The sequence below is a fragment of the Camelus ferus genome, chromosome 5, assembly GCF_009834535.1.
Source record: "Camelus ferus isolate YT-003-E chromosome 5, BCGSAC_Cfer_1.0, whole genome shotgun sequence".
In the NCBI taxonomy this organism is placed as follows: domain Eukaryota; kingdom Metazoa; phylum Chordata; class Mammalia; order Artiodactyla; family Camelidae; genus Camelus; species Camelus ferus.
In genome coordinates this window covers 7,401,770-7,420,632 of record NC_045700.1, presented here as the reverse complement: position 1 = coordinate 7,420,632, position 18,863 = coordinate 7,401,770, and the positions used below count along the sequence as shown (strand labels likewise).

The 18,863-nt window shown below is 41.6% G+C and overlaps 1 protein-coding gene across 1 annotated transcript in view; it reads left to right on the top strand.

Annotated features, from left to right (window-relative positions):
- Nucleotides 1-16,821, top strand: part of NIPA1 (NIPA magnesium transporter 1) — a 41,782-nt gene extending 24,961 nt beyond the window's left edge. The window contains exons 4-5 of the mRNA XM_032479271.1: nt 9,684-9,844; nt 11,672-16,821. Coding sequence (XP_032335162.1) covers nt 9,684-9,844; nt 11,672-12,183 — 673 coding nt within the window. The 3' untranslated portion in view covers nt 12,184-16,821. The remainder of the gene's footprint in view (nt 1-9,683; nt 9,845-11,671) is intronic.
- Nucleotides 16,822-18,863: the final 2,042 nt, after the last annotated feature.

Sequence of the window (18,863 nt, the reverse complement as noted above, 5' to 3'; positions counted from 1 at the left end):
AAAATAGATAAATTGGGCATCATAAAAATTAGGAACTTTGTCCTTCAAAGAATGCTATCAAGAAAATGAAAATTTGGGGATGGGGAGGTGACATCCCCAAAATGGTGATGTAGGAGAACTCAGCCTCCATCTCCCTGCAAAAATCAACTATCCATGAATAAAAACAGCTCTGGGAGAGGTCTGAAGTCCACTTAAGAAGATTTAGTGGTTCAGTGGAACCAAAAATCTGAGAATAACTGCACAGGAAAAGAAGAAAGACAGCGTCCTTTTGGCAGCGTTACCCCATCCCCTGAGCTGACGCTGCTTGGCGCCATGAGGGAGCTTCCTAGGTAGGAAGAGCTCCCCTGGCAGGGAAATGAAGAGTAGAGTGAGCACCAGTTTCCTCAGGCTTTCAGACCATCACACGGAGGTCCCACCCAGGCTGGCAACACTGACGTGTGTTCACATGGCTAGGAACGTGGAAGAAAAGCGGGAGATACTGGTGATAGCCACACAGGGGGAGTGATTGTGGTTCACAGGGACCTCTGCAGAAGAACTCAGATTTCACTACTGAAGAAACTAACAGCCAGCATGACCACCATGGACGCCTGCGTATTTCACCAGCTTTTGCCCCACAGGTATTTACCGTCACTGATGCCAGCAGCCCGAGTCCCTCCTTGACCCTTTCCCCCACTCCCCTCTCCTGTCCTTGGGGAGCCTGGGAACCACACTAACATTAAAAGGAGGGAGTAAAAGGTTAGAGCTCTGTGTGCAAAAGAAGTTAAACTGTTATCAATGTAAAAAAGACTTATATCTCTAAGATACTTTAATGTAAACCTCATGGTAGCCACACAACAAAACCTTCAGTAGATTCACAAACAAAAAAGAGAAGGGAATCAAAGCATACCACTATGGCAAATTGTCAGCTCACAAAGGAAGGCTGCATAAGAGAAGGAAAGGTACAAGGGAACTCCTCTAGTAAGCCAGAAAACAGTTAATGAAATGGCATTAATAAGTCCCTACCTATCAATAATTACTCTGAATGTTAATAGATTGAATTCTCCAATCAAAACATAGAGTGGCTAGGTGGATTTAAAAAACATGATTCTGCTATATACTGCTCACAAGAGACTCACTTCAGCTTCAAGGAAACACAAAGGGTCAAAGTGAGGGGATGGAAAAATATCTTTCATGCAAGTGGAAATCAAAAGAGAGCAGGAATAGCTATACTTATATCTGACAGAATAGACTTTAACCTGAAAACAGTAACAAAGAACAAAAAAGATCATTAAATAAAGTGGTCAGTTCATCAAAAAAAATAACAATCACAGATATATTTGCTCCCAGCATCAGAGCACCTAAATATATTAAGCAGATACTAACCAATCTGAAGGAAGAGATAGACAGCAATACAATAATAGTAGGGAACTTCAGTACCCCACTTTCAACAATGAATAGATCATCTGTATGGAAAGTCAACAAGGAAATGTTGAGCGTGAACCCTGCTTTAGCTCAAATGGACCTGAACAGACATATAGGGAACATCGTATCCAACAGCAGCACAGAATACATTCTTCACAAGTGCACAGGAAGCATTTTCCAGTATCAATCATATGATAGGTCACAAATAAGTCTTAACAAATTTAAAAAGATTGAAATCATACCCAATATCTTTTCTGATCACAGTATTATGAAACTACAAATCATTAACAGAAGGAAAGTTGGAAAATTGACAAATGTGGATAGTAGATAAAAACTCCTGAACAACCAGTGTGTCAGAGAAGAAATCAAATGGGATATCAGAAAGTATCTTGAAACAAATGAAAATGGAAACATAACATATCAAAACCCATGAGATGCTGCAAAAGCAGATCTAAGAGGGAAGTTTACAGCAATAAATGCCTATATTAAGGAAAAAGATCTCAAACAGCCTAATTTTTCACCTCTAGGAAGGTGGGAACTAGTGAAAAAGATAACTATCCCCAATGTAGGCAGGAAGAAGGAAATAAAAAGCAGAAAAGAAGTAGATGAAATAATGTCCAAAAACAATAGGGAAGATTAACAAAACTAAGAGCTGCTTTTTAAAAAGAGATAAAATTGACAAGCTTTTGGCTAGACTATTGAAGGAAAAAGAGAGAAGACTCCAATAAAATCAGAAATAAAAGAGGAGATATTACAAGCTGAACCAGAGACACAGGAAGGGTCACAGGAGACTACTGTGAACAATTACACATCAACAAATTGGACAACCTATTAAAAAACAATAAATTCCTAGAAACATGCAACCTACCAAAGTCTGAATCATGAAGAAATAGAAAATCTGAAATAGACTAATTGTTAGTAAAGAGATTGAGTCATTAATTAAAAACATCCCAACAGAGAAAAGTCCAGGAACAGATGATTTCACAGGTGAATTCTATCTAACATTTAAAGAAGATTCTTTCCAAAAAAAGAGGAGGGAACACTTCCAACATTTTATAAGGTCAACATTACCTGTTATACCCAAACCAGACAGAGGCACTACAAAAAAGGGAAATTGCTTACCAGTATAACTGATTAATATTGATGTAAAGATCCTCGGTAAAATATTAGCAAGTCAAATTTAACAATACACTAGAAAATTGTATACCATGATCAAGTGAGATTTGTTCTAGGGATGCAAGGATGGTTCAACATCCACATCAAATCAACCAAAGTGATGCACCGTATTAACAAAATGAAGTATAAACATCATATGATCATCTCAATAGAGGCAGAAAAAGCATTTGACAGAATTCAGTATCCATTCTTGATAAAAACTCTCAACAAACTAGGTGCAGAGGGAACATACCTCAACATAATCAAAGTCATATATGACAATCCCAAAGCTATGTTCATACTTAACAGTGAAAAGCCCAAAGCTGTTTCTCTAAGATCAGGAACAAGACAAGGATGCCCAGTCTTGCCACTTTAATTCAACATAGTACTGGAAGTCCTAGCCAGAAAAAGGCAAGAAAAGGTAATAATAAGTATCTAAATGGGAAGGGAAGAAGTAAAACTGTCTCTATTTGCAGATGGCATATTTATATTATAGAATATCCTAAAGACTCCAAAAAATGCAATTAGAACTAATAAATGAATTCACTGAAGTTGCAAGATACAAAATCAATGTACAAAAACCAGTTGTGTTTCTACACGCTAAGAATGAACTATAAGAAATTAAGGAAACAGTGCCATTTACAATTGCATCAAAAAGGATAAAATACCTAAGAATTAATTTAACCAAGAAGGCCAAAAACCTGTATACTGAAAACTGTTAAGACACTGATGAAAGAAATCAAAGAAGACACAGGTAAGTGCAAAGATACTCCATGTCATGGATTGGAAGAAATAACGTTAAAATGTCCATACTGCTAAAAGCAGTCCACTGATTCAGTGCAACCCCTATCAAGAACCAATGACATTTTTCACAGAAGTAGAACAAACAGTCCTAAAAATTGTTTGGATCCACAGAAGACAAAGATAGCCAAAGCAATATTGAGAAAAAAAGAACAAAACTGGAGGCATCGCGCTTCCTGACCTCAAATTATATTACAAACTATAGTAATCAAAACAGTATGGTATTGGCATAAAAACTGACGCATAGATCAATTGAACAGAATAAAGAACCCAGAAACAAACCCATACATATATGATCAATTAATTTAAGACAAAAATGTCAAGAATATACAATGGAGAAAGGATAAACATAAATGGTGTTGGGAGAACTGGACAGTCACATGTAAAAAATGAAATTGGATCACTATCTTATATTGTACACAAAATCAACTTGAAACAGATTAAAGACTTAAACGTAAGACCTGAAATTGTAAAACTCCTAGAAGGAAAACATAGAAGTAAGCTCCTTGGTATTGGTCTTGGCAATGATTTTTTGGATCTGACATCAAAAGCAAAAAGCAACAGAAGCAAAATTAAGTAAGTTGGACTATATCAAACTAAAAATTCTGCACAGCAATGGAAATGAACAAAGTACAAAGGGAATTTATAGAATGGGAGAAAATATTTACAAGTCATAGATTTGGTAAGGGGTTAATATCCAAATTATATGGCAGAGTTACTGTATGTCCTAGAAAACCTGCTGTTAGTACATGACCAAGAGAAATGAAAACATCTGCTCAAACAAGGACTTGTACAGAAGTGTCCGTGGTAGCCTGTTCACAACAGACAAACAGTGAAAACAAACCAAATGTCCATCAACTGATGGACATATACTATATAACATATAATGGTTACATCATATATAATATTATGTAACATATAATAAATGGTAGTGTCCATCCAATGGAATATTATTAGAAAACAAAACAAGTGGAATAAGCATATATATTACAACATAGTCTGAACCTTGAAAACATTATTTTATGTGAAAGGAGCCACTCACAAAGGACCTGTATATTGTGTAATTCCATTTATACGAAATGTCCTAAATAGGCAGCTATATATAGACAAAATGGATTCATGGTTGCTTCGGAATGGGGCATGCAGGATGCTGGTGAGTGATGTCTAAGGGTGATAATGAGTTTCTGTTGGTGTAATAGAAATGTTCCCAAATTGATGATGGTGATGGATGCACAGTTCTGTGAATATACTAAACCACTGAATGCACACTTTATTTTTTTTTAACACCTTTGTTGTGGTTTGGTTCCTGTACAGTAAACTACACATCTTTCAGATGTACCACTTTGATGGATTTTGATAGAGGTATACACCTGCATGCACACTTTAGATGTACACATAATTTGCGGTATGTGAACTGTATCTTAATAAAGCTGTTAAAAAGAAAGAAAGAAAATAGAACGATGTCCATTTCAAACTAGTACAGGTTTTCAGAAGATGGAATGACACTGAGTGTTTGGCATCTTCCAGGTGTTCTTCGATCTTAAAGTGAGAGTCTTGCACTTAGAAATTTAATCATAGAAAATGATTAGGGAAAAAATGTTTATTATAGCTTTGTGTACCAATATAAATGTCAAACAATATTGAATCATCAAAGGAAATTACTGTTTTGTAGCATATTTGAATGGTTTAATAAATGAAAGAAACAAAAGCTCATTTATTGGGCTCCATGTGCCACAGCTGCACTCACACTTTTCACAGGACAGATACAGTAAACTTCCTGGGCGTTCGGGGGGGATGAGGGGACAGACAGTATAGTGCAGCCCATGGTGGGCTCAGGGAGAAACACGTGGACCTGGACAGAGATGAGGAGAGGCTTGGAATGGAAGGAGGTGCTTGGTAGTGTGCAGGCATTTTTGTCGTTTTTTAATTTCAAATTACCATTTATGTTATATCATTGTTTACAGTAAAATTTGGGCAAGCAAGACTAAGACAGTGTTTTGATATTTGGTACTCATTCAGTATGACACAAAGTACTGTCCACCGTCCAGGAGAAGAAAGGTAGAAATTTGAAAGACTTCTCCTTTGGTTTTTCTTTAGTAACCTTCTAGCAATGTATTTACTAAGTAATTATTAATGCTGTGATTTGAAAAAGGTTTGTAGCTACCACTGTCTTGGAAATGCAGCATCAATTTCTTCAAAGATTTGCTTTAGAAAATACCGTCTGAATCATGTAGATACATAGATTCATTCCTTGTCCCAAATAAATATGCGAGCAGAAAGTGAGTGTACTCTAACAGATTTGCCTTTTATGTCACTCAAGAACAATATATTTACATGCACTCTTAACTTTAAAAAAAAGTCTGACTTTTACCTATGAAACTAGCACTCATTTTTTCACTATAAAATATCGCAGCTTTGGCAAGTAAACTGTCCTGATTAAGTTGTTTTCTTAAAAAGTTGATTTGATTTTATGTGACAGCACATGATATATAATAAAGTATCCAGTCAAGCTAGTCAATCCCTGAGTTTTCCTAAACCCAAATCCCTAACTCGGCAGCATTTTTTGTCCTTTAGTGGATCTTTCCATGGTGTATGTTTCCTTTTGACAGTCTGAATTTCCTCCGTGGCCACCCCTACCGGGGTGTGAGCACTCTCCCGCCCTAGCTGCCCCATGCTTCCCCCTCCCTTTTTTTTTTTTTTATTGTGTAGAATACATGTAACAAAATTGATCATCTTAACCATCTGTAAGTGTACAGTTCAGTGGTATCAAATGCATTCATAGTATTGTGTGATCACCAACACCATTTATCTCCACTGCTCTTTTTATGTTGTAAAAGTGAAACCTTACATCCATTAAAAACACTGCCTCTCCTTGCCCCTCCCCAGCCCCTGGCAACCATAATTCTGCTTTCTGTCTCTGTGAATCTGACTGCTCGAGGGGCCTCACGTAAGAGGAATCATACAGTATATGTCTTTTATGACTGGATTGTTTCACTTAGCATAGTATCTTCCAGGTTCATCCATCTTGTGGTGTGTGCTGGGATTTCCTATGTTAAGGCACAGTGATATTCCATTGAGTGTATATATCATATTTTGCTTATTCATTCATCCATCAGTGAACACTTGAGTTGCCTCCACATTTTAGCTACTATGAATAGTGCTGCTATGAACATGAGTGTACAGATTTCTCTTCAAGACCCTGCTGTCATTTCTGCAGCACACTCTCTGTTTCCTATCACTGTCAATTTAATAGTTTATTGTCTCTCTTGACTTTAAGTTTCTTTCCCCCTCTTTCCGTTGCCTTTTCTGTATCTCATTGCTCCTCACTCCACCCTCCCAGCCCCACCCATGCCCCAGGTGGGGTCGCTGCTCCTCTGTGTTGTTGTGGCTCTGATGCCAACCTGTAATTTGTGCCTCCACCTCAGGCCAGCTCTCCTGGTAGGTGTGTGATTAGGTTTGCAGATCATTTAACTTACGTGGTGGCCAGCTTTTTCTGTAAAGGGCCGGATGGTAAATATTTTAGGCTTTGTGGGCCGTATGACCCCTGTTGCAGCTGCTGGCCTCTGTCATTGTGGTGGAAGGTAGCCAGAGACCAGACTAACTGTGTGGATATGACTATGAGACAATAAGATGTTTACAAAAACAGGTGGAAGGCTGGATTGAGCTTTCAACCATTAGTCTGTTGACTCCTGATTTAAGTCAAAGAGCTCTTGTATGTTTTTCATTGAGTCTCAGCTCAGAACGTAGCAAGCTCTAGTTACTGCAGCCCAGGAAGAGCAAGGGGAGAAAGATTTTGAGCCTAGACAGTTGGAGATTTCCTCCTGGGGGAGGCACCTATTAGGTGGATGCCCCCATTCTGGCCACTGTGGGGTTGTCCATAACCACAGAGGGGAAGCGAAGACTGGTTCCCCACGAGGCGCACACTCAGAAGGGAGCCATTGCCCAGATCCTTTCTAGGTGTGTCCTTAAATGACACTGTGTTTCTAGCATCTCTAAACTGATGCTCTAACATCTGCCCTACATGCATGTGGCGCACGTGCCTTGATCTGGACAGTCCAATAAGGTGCCTGAGCCCCCTTACCTTGGTTCCTGTGTCCCTTGGCCCCTTCTCCCTTCCTTAGGAGGAGGTCTTCTCCTGCTCGGGCATGAGTTTCAAATCTAAACCCACCGAGATCCAGAGCCCACGCTCCAACCACCTTCTTATTGGATTATCACCCTCCTGCCCTCATGTCCCCAGGACCGGGTGACAGACAGCTAGGGACCGCCCCTGTGCCCAAGAGCCCCCTGATTATTCACATTAGTCAGTCCTAAGCTGCTCACCCTGACTCACACATTCCTTCCCACAGAAACCACAATAAAGGCTCTTGCCACAGTCTCCCCCCCAACCCCAACCCCGTGCCTCCTGACCAGTCCCGGTGCTTCCTTCCCCATGTGGTCCTGCCTGGGGTGCTGTGACCCCCTCATCTTGGAAACTGTGAGTAATAAACTATTTTTTTTCAATGGCAGTTGATTCCTGACCTGTCAGCCTGACTATCCCTCAAATTTTCTGTTATAAACACTCTTATTTTATATCAGTACTGCTTAATTTGTACTCCGGTATAAGACTAAGAGTGGAGTAGGAGATGAGTTGACCTCATGGCCAGTATGTTCCTGCTCCTTTCCTTCATGCATGGCAGCCCCTTCCGCCCTTGGCACAGGCCCGCCCCTCATCCCAGGCTGACTCCAGTCCACCTCTCGCTCATCAGGCCTTCCATTCCTCTGGTTTGCATCTCTTAATCCAACTGTGTGGAGCCCCTCAGTTTAAGATCCAGTTGTGTATTCATATGTCCTGTGTGGTTTCTTTTGGTGATGTTGCTTATTTTCCCAGCTACACTGCTGGGTCTCCTTGGGGAGGGACACAGAGCGGCATAAGGGGAAGATGGAAGCTAAGTGACAATCATCAATCCCATGATTTAGAAAAAGCCCAGGTTTTCCAATTCAAATTATATACTGATTTACACAAGTGTTGCAGGAAAATGGGGCACAAGAGAGTGGCCATGTCCCAAGTCTTGGTTGAGCCCCTGGGACATGCCCCACCAAGTGAGGATTCTTGGCTTCATCCAGGGAAGAATTCAAGAGCAAGCCACAGTTGAGTAAAAGTAGATTTATTCAGAGAAGTGCACGCTCCTTCAACAGAGTGTGGGCTGTCTCCGAAGGCGAGAGAGCGCGAGAATCTTAGGAGACACACATTCCATACGCAGAACACAGGCCATCTTGAGAGGTGAGAGCCTCACAGCAGGGGGTCGTCTAGGAACATGAGATCGGCCAAGAAGTGTGGGGTTGTTAGTTTTATGGGCTCGGTAATTTCATATGCTAACAAGTGGGAGGATTATTTCCAACTACTTTGGGGAAGAGTTGGGGATTCTCAAGAATTGGGCTGCTGCCCACTTTTTGACCTTTTATGGCCAGCCTTGGAACTGCCATGGCACCTGTGGGAGTACCATTTACCTAATACATTACAATGAGTGTATAATGAGGTTCAGGGTCTACTGGAAGTCAAATCTCCTGCCATCTTGGGCCTCCAAGTCTACTAGGAGTTGAATCTCCCGCCACCTTGGTTCTAATCAGTTTCTGTCCTGTCCTCAATTGCTGTGTCATTCTTTTTATGTTTGTGCCCTGCCCCCTTCCCTCCTGTCTCACAGGGAAATAAACATTATTCCTAACGTTAGGATTATAGATTTTTTTTGAGGAATTTCTTTTTCTTTTTTCTTTTTTTTTTTTTTTTTTGCTTTAAAGAAGTAATGTGAGCACATTTTAAAAGTTCCCAGTGCTGGAGAAGAGAAAAATAATTGATCATTCTCTTTCACCATAGTACAATTACTGTTAGCATTGTGATTTTTCCTTATTTGTGTGTTTTCTCTTAAGTGTTTTGATCATGAATTACTTACAATTATTGTAACAATTTTCTATCCTATTTTCCTACTTAACCTAGTTTTTTTAGACTGATTTTAAAATAAGGAAGCAATATTTTTATTTTTGGTTTATCATAAAACTTACTTTTCTACTCTAGTATATTTCATATCTACTGAAATATAATTAATATAATATAGTAGTAGAGTTGAGAATATCATTAACTGTACAGGCAATGCATGGAATTGAAAATGAAAATCCTGTTTGTATTGAAATAGCAACTTCAATAAATCCTAATCTTTCTACTCTTAAAAACGAAGTTGAAAATAAAATGTGACTCTAAAGAAAATGTAACTTTAATAAAATATCTGCAATTAGTAGGAACAGGTCAGCTAGTTTGGTTTCATCTTTAATGCTTTCTTATTTTAAAATTAAAGGTCCATTTTAGCTTCTTATCTTCTGAAAGAGAAGCTCAATATCTTGGGCAAGTTGGGGTGTCTGCTCAGCTGTGCGGGTTCTGTCGTGCTGATTATCCACTCCCCGAAGTCTGAGAGTGTGACCACCCAGGCCGAGCTGGAGGAGAAGCTGACCAACCCAGGTACCTCTGAGCTGCGCCTCCAGCGTGAGCGGGACCCTTCCGGGCGGAGCTGCACCCTCCGCCCCCGCTGTGGTCCGTGCTCCAGGCCCACCACTGTCCGCAGCCACCCGGCTTGCAGGCGGGGCCCCGGGGCGGGCGAGCCAACCCGAGCCAACACCTGCTGTTCTGGCCCCTCTGCTGCCTCCTGGGACCCAGACCTTGTGCACTGACAGCCTCCCCATCCGCCTGCCTCCGCCTCCGTGGCGCCAGGTCCGCTGCGGCTCAGCCCCTCGGGCGTCCCTCCCACCTCCTTCCTGCTGTCCCTGCCCTGGGCGGCTCCCTGCGGGACCATCTGTTCTCCCCTCTGATGTGAAGCTCTCTGAGTGCTGGCGCCCGGTTTCATCTATCTTTAGGTTCCCCACAGAGATATGTGTGTGTGTGTGTGTGTGTACTTCTTTATTTTTAGAGGAGGTAGCCGGGAGTGAAGCATGCACCCCACAACTTGAGCTATGCCCTCCCTGACCCCACTCCTATGTATATATCTTTTGTATGTATTTTGGACGTAATTTTTTTTAATTAATCAATTTTTTTAGTAAGTGTAATCACAGCAGTGCTGCCCCCTCCCTGCCATGAGAGAAAACCACTCAGACCCAGCTTCTTTTCCTGAAATGAAGCCTGCACATGAGCATTCAGGCTGCTTCCGGTTTTCCCCAAACACAGTCCAGCCCTGGTTTGTGTTTGACCATCTGCTCTGCACTGCCGCTTCCCCAGCCTATAGGTCAGGCTCCCAGGAAGCTTTCAGCTGCAGCATCTTCCTGAATCCTCCCAGCAGGGCTCCATAGTCCTTTTCCTTACCCTCGGGGAGGTGGGGACCCCCATCACCTGCCTGCTGGTACAGTCCACGCTATTCCCAGCCCAGTCAGGCCCAGTTCCTAGCACCCCCTTTACGCCTGGAAACGAAATTCATGGAAAATACAACCTCCTTCTACACAAAACAGCAGTCAACATAATGCCTCAGGGTCAGTGCTTTGGAATGAAATACGGTGCCCAGGCACAGCTCCAGGAGGCATAGTAAGCCCGCAGACCCCCCCCCCCCCCCCCCCGTGTGTGTGGAGTGGCTGGGGATCCGCAGGTGCAGAGCAGACTGACGTGGAGGTGTCCTGTTACTGATTCAAACACTGGGGGCTTTGCCATCAGCAGTGGGACCCTCTGAAATGGAGAATGGCTCTTGAGGTTCTGAAAAACTCAGTGTTTTTATATCCTTGCCAATTACTTTGTTTTATACATAAAACAAGTTCTACGCTCTGATGATTATAAACATTTTCCACTTAACGGTCCAAGGCAACATTCAGAAGTTGTGAGAACATGATTATTTTCTGTGTGGAACTGCCCGCACATCCCAGGGCTGCTGGCCTCTGCCCCCAATCCCTGCAGCAGGCACAAATACTCTCCGTTTTCCTACATATACCTTCAGACCCCCATGTGACTCCTTTTCCCTCCCCCCACCCACAGGAGGACCCTCTGCCTAGCGTTTGCTGAGTTGACTAGCCTGTGAAATGACTTTGAAAAAATTCTCAAAGCATCTCTGTTGTCTTTTACTGTTATGAAGGTATTGCTGTTAGAGGACTTTTTTGTTGACATGTAAACATGTAGGAGCTATGAATATTTGAATGGGGAAAAGAATGTTGGGAATGCTTTTTGAGGGATGAGCTCAGCGGATCTGGAAAGGGTCAGCTGGAGCAGCAGGGTGTCACGGCGGCTAGCGTGGCGGTGGCGGTGGCGGGGGGGCGGGGGACGGGGCGGCTCTGCTCAGCCCCTCCCGGTCACTGTGCGCCCTCTGTTTTGCAGTGTTTGTGGGCTATCTGTGCATCGTGCTGCTCATGCTGCTGCTGCTCATCTTTTGGATCGCGCCCGCCCACGGGCCCACCAACATCATGGTCTACATTAGCATCTGCTCCTTGCTGGGGAGCTTCACCGTGCCTTCCACCAAGGGCATTGGGCTGGCGGCGCAAGACATCTTCCACAACAACCCGTCCAGTCAGCGGGCCCTCTGCCTGTGCCTGGTGCTCCTGGCCGTGCTCGGCTGCAGCATCATCGTCCAGTTCAGGTACATCAACAAGGCGCTCGAATGCTTCGACTCCTCCGTGTTCGGGGCCATCTACTACGTCGTGTTCACCACGCTGGTCTTGCTGGCCTCGGCCATCCTCTTCCGGGAGTGGAGCAACGTGGGCCTGGTGGACTTCTTGGGCATGGCCTGCGGGTTCACCACCGTCTCCGTCGGGATTGTCCTCATACAGGTGTTCAAAGAGTTCAACTTCAACCTGGGGGAGATGAACAAATCTAACGTGAAAACAGACTAGGCTGCAGCAGGAGGTTGGATGGCTTGAGGAACAGGAAACGGATGTGGTTTCTGGTCCTGGTTTGATGTAAAGTGGAAGAGACCGTGAATCGCTGGTGTTAGAGTTGCCTGTACACTGGTGGGTGGGCTGCTGGAGAGTGAAGCCGTGTTGCTCAGCACCAGGGTGGGGGCCTGGCCCTCCGCACGCTGGAGTTGCTCGGTGGTTGCCTGGGCCCCATCTCTCTGATCTCACGTTCATTGCTATTAACCTGGAAGCTTTCATGAATACTCTTTGCTTTGAAAACATTTCAACATTATTTAAGTAGAAAATAAAGATGGGCCTTTTCTGGTTAGTCTTTGCAGGGGAGCAGATACCCTTAACTTAGAATCTTACTTTGGAAATGGGAGAAATTGTTGTCTTGAAGTCTGACTCTACAGCAAATGTGTCTGTAGTTTGGGTATTTCGTGTCAAGCATGTATAACTTTCAGGTACCTCATTCAAATAAGAGGTGCGTGCATTTGTTTTTAATCCTCTAATGAGCTGACTCTCCTAGCCACCCCCACTCCAAGGCATTTTAATTGCAAATAGAGAAGAATGAATGGACAAGATGGAGTTGTTCCATTTGCAGGAAGATTTCAATAGCTCAGATCAATTTCAGTGCCTTTTACCACTTGAACTATTCACTTAATTTGACTATTCCTGTGTGTCTGTTCTCTTAGATTGGAATACTGCAGCCTCCTTGATTATACTTTTACTATTTCACTGTTCAAAATATCAGTGTTCAAGGCAGTTAGGAATAATAGTATATTCATTCATTGGAAGAGTCCAGACTAAAGACACACTGGAGTAAATTGACCCTTTCAGCATGTAGTGATCGCCCAGTTAAAGAGAGTTGACTTAGGGAGCGTTAGGTATTTAATTTGCATTCAGTCTAATGTAACTGGGATCCAGTATTAAATATATCCGTGTTCTCTTTCAGCAAGCACTGTGGCCACTCAGAAGAAATAAATTATTTAACTTGATAGTAAGGCTGTTAAAGGAGAGAGTAAGTGTTCAGGAGCACATATGAGTTCCCTGTAACTCAGGAATACGTTAAAGGCAAAATGAAGCTTAGGGCAGTTTCTACAAATTGGAACACATAGAGTTTTCAAAAGAATTTCTAGCAAAAATGAAGACAATTAATTTAGCCACCTCCCTGTTGTTTGAGATGACAGCGCACCCTACAGTTCCTCACCCAACCTCTCATTAAACTTCTAAAGTGCAAAATTCACCATTAATTAACTAATCCAGTATTTGGATCAAAGAGGCCATTTGTCTGTCTGTATTACCCTTCCATGTGTATTAAATGGGAACAAAGCACAGAGTGGTTCAGATGTTTCATCGAGATATCACGTGCTTCATGTACAATGTTGTCTCTAATTAGGGAATTATGCCAGGTTGAAAGGTGAGATTGGCTAAGGTGGATCTGGTGAAGTAAAACATGAAATTTAGTAACACCCAATTAAAGTGACTGAGCGATGTCAATAGGAGAAAATTTGTTTTTCAGACAGAAAGAATATTTCTAAAGACCCAAGGAGTAGTTCCCTAGAGTGTGGAACAAGGAGGCTAAATAAAATGAGGATAGTTTAACACAGAGCAAAAAACACCTTTATGAATTAAAAGTACGTATGATGATCATGGGTTGTGAGTTATGAGCTAAGAGCAGCAACAAGATTATTTTAAAATTAAAAAAAATTACAGTAACTGATAGTTAACAAATGCTCAAAAAACTCATTACTCTTTTTGTCAACTCTTGAAGGTTTGTTTTTTATCAGTATTTTTAGGAATGAAGGCTTTAATTTATTGAACTGAACTTCCTGAAAATATAATGTAGCAGTATCAATATACTTTTAGGCATTAAAATAGTTTCCTAGGTAAGGAGTCTGAGATATTCAAAGAACACATGTGGCCGTACAAGTAAAAGGAGAAAGTTCCCGTGTCATATGGAAATTACCATTTTGGGGGATACAACTTATATGTGAAGCTTATTTTATTTAAATGCATCTATTGGTGTTCTTACTACAGCTAATCCATGATTATACTGCAGATACTTAGAGGTGAGGTTTTCCAGATTATCTCCCTGTGATTTTTTTAGAGTAAAACAAAATCTCGAAGTATTAATAGCCTGTCTCCTCTTGAAGGTGATGTGTCCCCAGGACAGTTTGACTCTCCCAAGTTTACGTCTGTTCAGCAAGTTATTCTGGGGGTGATACCCAGCTTTTCTTCCAGTGGAACAATGTTCAGATCATCCATTATATTCCAAATGCATGACTCTCGCCTCAAAGTAATTGACACGATCAGCAGTCTAACCGCTTCATTTTCAAGTTTAACATAGAACAAATTACTTCTGACTTAATAGTATTTATTTTACTAATTCATGTTTTTTTAATAATTTATTTGGAATTGCAAAATAAAAAAATAAAAGCTTCAAAAGGGAAGGCCCAGAATGGGGATAGGTGTTATACTGGTCTTTCCAAAAGTAAATACATATAAAACATTTGCATTATTAGGCCGTTCTTTGCATCTTATCTTTGATAAAACTAAGGGGAAAATGCCTGCTGTCTGCTTGTTTTCAAGCCTCCTCTAAAACCATGTTTGTGATCACAACTTACAGATTTACTCTGGAGAGATACTTAAATAGGCCATTTCTCTCCTCTCCTGCTTGGACAATGCCTTGTCTTCTCATCTAAATCTTTGCATTTAAAACAATTGCTTCCTGTTCTGCTCAGTAATCAAGTGTAGGACCTGTTCAGGATTCTAACCCAAACGCAGCCCCAAGCCCAGCCTGGGTGTTTGCTGTGCTGAAGGACTGCTCCATCTCTGCGGAGAAGGCTCTGGAGAGGAAGGGCGGGGTGCTCCCTGCCGCCTGGAGGGCAAGACCTGCCCACAGCTGGGACTCGAGGGAGGAATCATCACTCAGATGTCACTGTGGTCTTTTCACATTAGAGTGTTTGTGAAACACACTTCGCCGCTCTTGGTTCAGCAATAAGAAATATTCTTTCAAGTCCTCCTTTTCAAGCCAGTTTGTTACATGCAGTTTTATTTCCAGAAGTTCATTCCAGCGGTAGTAATTCTGTCTTTGGATTTTTTTCTTTGGGTTTCATGTCTGATCGAGAAAGCACTACTAGAGTGTGCAGTCACCTGTCACCTCCCTTCTTCCTCGACCTCTCAGCTCTTTGTAAATTCTGTGCTTACTTCCAGAGGCCAGTTCCTAGACATCCGTAAAGCGCTTGAGATGTGCTGTCTCCAGGCGTGGACGGGCACTGCCGTCCACGGGGACAGGTGTTGCTCACAGGCCACTGCCGGGCTGCCAGGTTCTTGTTGGGAGATGAGTCCTCTCCTCTCTAAGCTGCTCAGCTGATGCAGAAGAAGTCTGCAGCGCTAGGCCCATCGCTCTTTGATGCCTGCTTGATCCTGACTTAGGCTTCCTGCGACTGTGTAGGAACCTAGGAAGAGAAGACGCTTCAGTTTAGATCCGTTCATGACTGTCTCGTTGGCTCCGGTGGCCTGAAAAAGTTGTCCTTACCGTGGCTGACACCAAGGGAGTAGTTCACCCATCAAGCAGGGTTAGATGGAATCTTGGTGTTCAACCTTCTCAGGGACCAAAACCGTAACATGAACTTAGCATTCACCTTCCTCCCAAGGACGTGTCTGTGTGAGTTTTTCGTATGTTTTCCTCATATTCATAGCTAAAGGTCTGTTAACTTGAGTTAGAAAGAAAAAAAAATCAGTTTGCGCACCAGTCACACCATAAAAGAGTTTATCATATAAAATACCTCAACTTTCTGTATTCCTCACTTCCACCTCAAAAGTTGTACTGGTGATGAATTTTAAGGGTCTGTCCTTTAGTTTATAGGTGATTTCTCACATCTGGCCAGATTCTTATACCTCCATCATATACTTGAAAAGATTAAGAATTATAGGAATGGAAACAAGAATTTGGCCCAGTATCACCAACGCATTTATTTTCATACACGTTTCTCACACACTGTTAATTGCAACAAAATAATTATATTTTAAGAAAATGTAACTTTGTGTTACATCAAAAAAATGTTGTCTAGTAGAAAGTTGATATTCAGTATAACAATGATCATGTAAATAAACATTATTTTAAATGTACCCAATGTGATTAAAAAAAAAAAAGCTTAGTCTAGGGCCTAGAGCATGAGCCAGGGAGAAGGATTTATTTGTTTTTTTCTCTATTTTTTCTTGAATTTTGCAACTATAGGTGAGTCACTTAACCTTTCTGTGCCTCAGTTTCTCTACCTCTAAAGGGGTGGTGTGGTCCTCCAGATCTACTGTTTTAAAGCACACGCCGGTTAGCGCGTGCGTGCTGGGAGTCTCAGACCAGAGCGCCGTGGGCAGGGATGCTCTGGAGGGACGCACTGAGCATCCTGTCTGCTCAGACCGTGCTGCAGACACGCAGCTTCAAGCACTGAGTAAGCAAAGGAAGCACTGGGTGTAAAGTTTGCATGATTCCATGAAACTTTAATTTCCTTTTTTTGTTGTTGTTTTAAAAGGAAGGGTTTTATATATTCCGTTGTAAAATATGGAAATTAAACAGGGACTTAAAAAAGCTGCACTGAAAGATCACATTCTGATGGTGTGATGAGCTTCTCTGACATTCTGCACAGGTTTATGTTCTGCTGAAGATTCAATGACCCGTGAACCAGATTGATTCTGTTGTGTTGAATTTACGATAAATGACGCCGAACTTTCTGCTTCCAAGTGGCTCAGCCCTGACCATGAAGCTACCTGACACCAGGTGAATGTCAGGGTCTCCCAAACCACTAGTGCCAAAGGGTCACATTGAAAAGTTCAGAATATTTCTTTTATTTGTCAGACTATAATAATTTACCCCACCCTGTCACCCCCTACGTCAGTGTTTTTGCACTTTGGGAAAATTTGAGGCTACTGTTTTTCAGTAGCATTCCTGAGTGTTTTTGCCTTTTTACATGATAACTATTACTTTCTTGTAAAATGGAATATAATTGTGAAAGAAGAAGGTAAAAAAGGTAACGTGTTGACTGGTTACATAAAATTTTTTTCCTGTAAATGTATCAGGGGAGCTTCCAATTAGCATACACACACATTTGTCAATGACTAAGACTTGCTTATATTTTTGCTTTCTAGAAGTAATCATAGCATGTTGTAATTGCCTTATGTAAATAAAAAGGCTATTTATTAAGTTTTCCAATAATATTTATTAACCTGTATGTGTTTTAAAATAAAATAACTTATTTCTAGCTGAACACTGGTTGTGTTTTTAACCCTTTCCGTGAAATATTTGTGTGGTCTGACGTTCCACATCGTCCTAATTCCTCAGTCAAACAGTCTCCCACTTTCTTTGCAGGAACGAATAGCCCACGGCTCCACCGCAGTGTAGAAAATGTCCCACCCTGTGCATCTCTTAGGGAGCAAGTCCATGATGTGTGAAGGACTTCAACATCCAGTGGTTCCCTTCCGATGCAATGAAAGGATGGTGTTAAAGAAAACCAGCTATATTTTAGTATGTTGATACCTTGTACATGTTTTTGAGGTATATAACATCTAACATTTGGAAAATTGTATTTTAACAGCTTTATTGACGCATAATTGCTACACAAGGAACTGTGCATAATTAACATGTACAATTTGATGAGTTTGGGCACATGTAAACATGGCTCCAAGGTTTATCAAGGCAACAGACATAGACAACACCTCCCAAAGTTCCCTTGGCAGGGGTAGGGGGTCAGAAGACTTAGTAAGAGATCTGTCCGCTTAGCAGATTGTGAAATGCACAACACCATATTGGTAATTATAGGGGCTATACATAACATTTTAAATTCATCGAAAATTTGAGAGTCATAACACATTTTAATACTCCCAGTGTCATCAGAAATCTTGTCATTAATCTTTATTTAGTGTCCTGTAAATAATTTTATTAAATGAAAAAAATATTTGAGCAGAAATATTTTTTCTTCAGGTCTATCCAAAAGGATTGAATTACTCACATTTTGATTACAGTATACCTGTACAGAAATCAGAAACAAACATTTTAAGAAAGCACCAATTGTCTCTCTGGATAATCCTTTCCACACAGTTTTTTGGGGTTGTGAAATGTGTAAGGACCAAATTCTACAAAAGCTTGCTGGAGTTGGTTACTACAATAAAATCATTAGCTGCTAGCCAAGCACAGTCCTGTTGAACCTGAGTTCTACACTTGGTGCTGAGGACTGCAGGCAGTCAGGCACTGCTGCCAGCTCTCTGCTTCCTCTGCTGATGAGTCACGCCTCTGTCAGGTGTCCCTTTGGCATGACATTGTCAGAATCTGTTGTGATGTTGATCACACCACATTTTGAACCTCATACAGTAGTTTCAAAAAGGCTTTTTGTGTTGGAAAGCTGAGGCACAGTTAAAAAACAAAGAGAAATAATAAGATACTTCTCTCTGTATTAGCAGTTCAGAGATGAGAGGTGTTAACTATTGGTAAGAGTTGGGATTGGAGGTGCACCACGCCAAGCAGGGTAGGAGAGATGCCAGCCAAGAAGCAAACGCAACAAATCCATGTAAAACAACAGAGAAGGGCCTGGAAGGTGGAGGAAAAGTCAAACTAGGTTGTCCATAAAATGGGATCTTTTTATTTTGGCTGAAGATGCCCGGGGGATGTCAGTGAGGCCCCT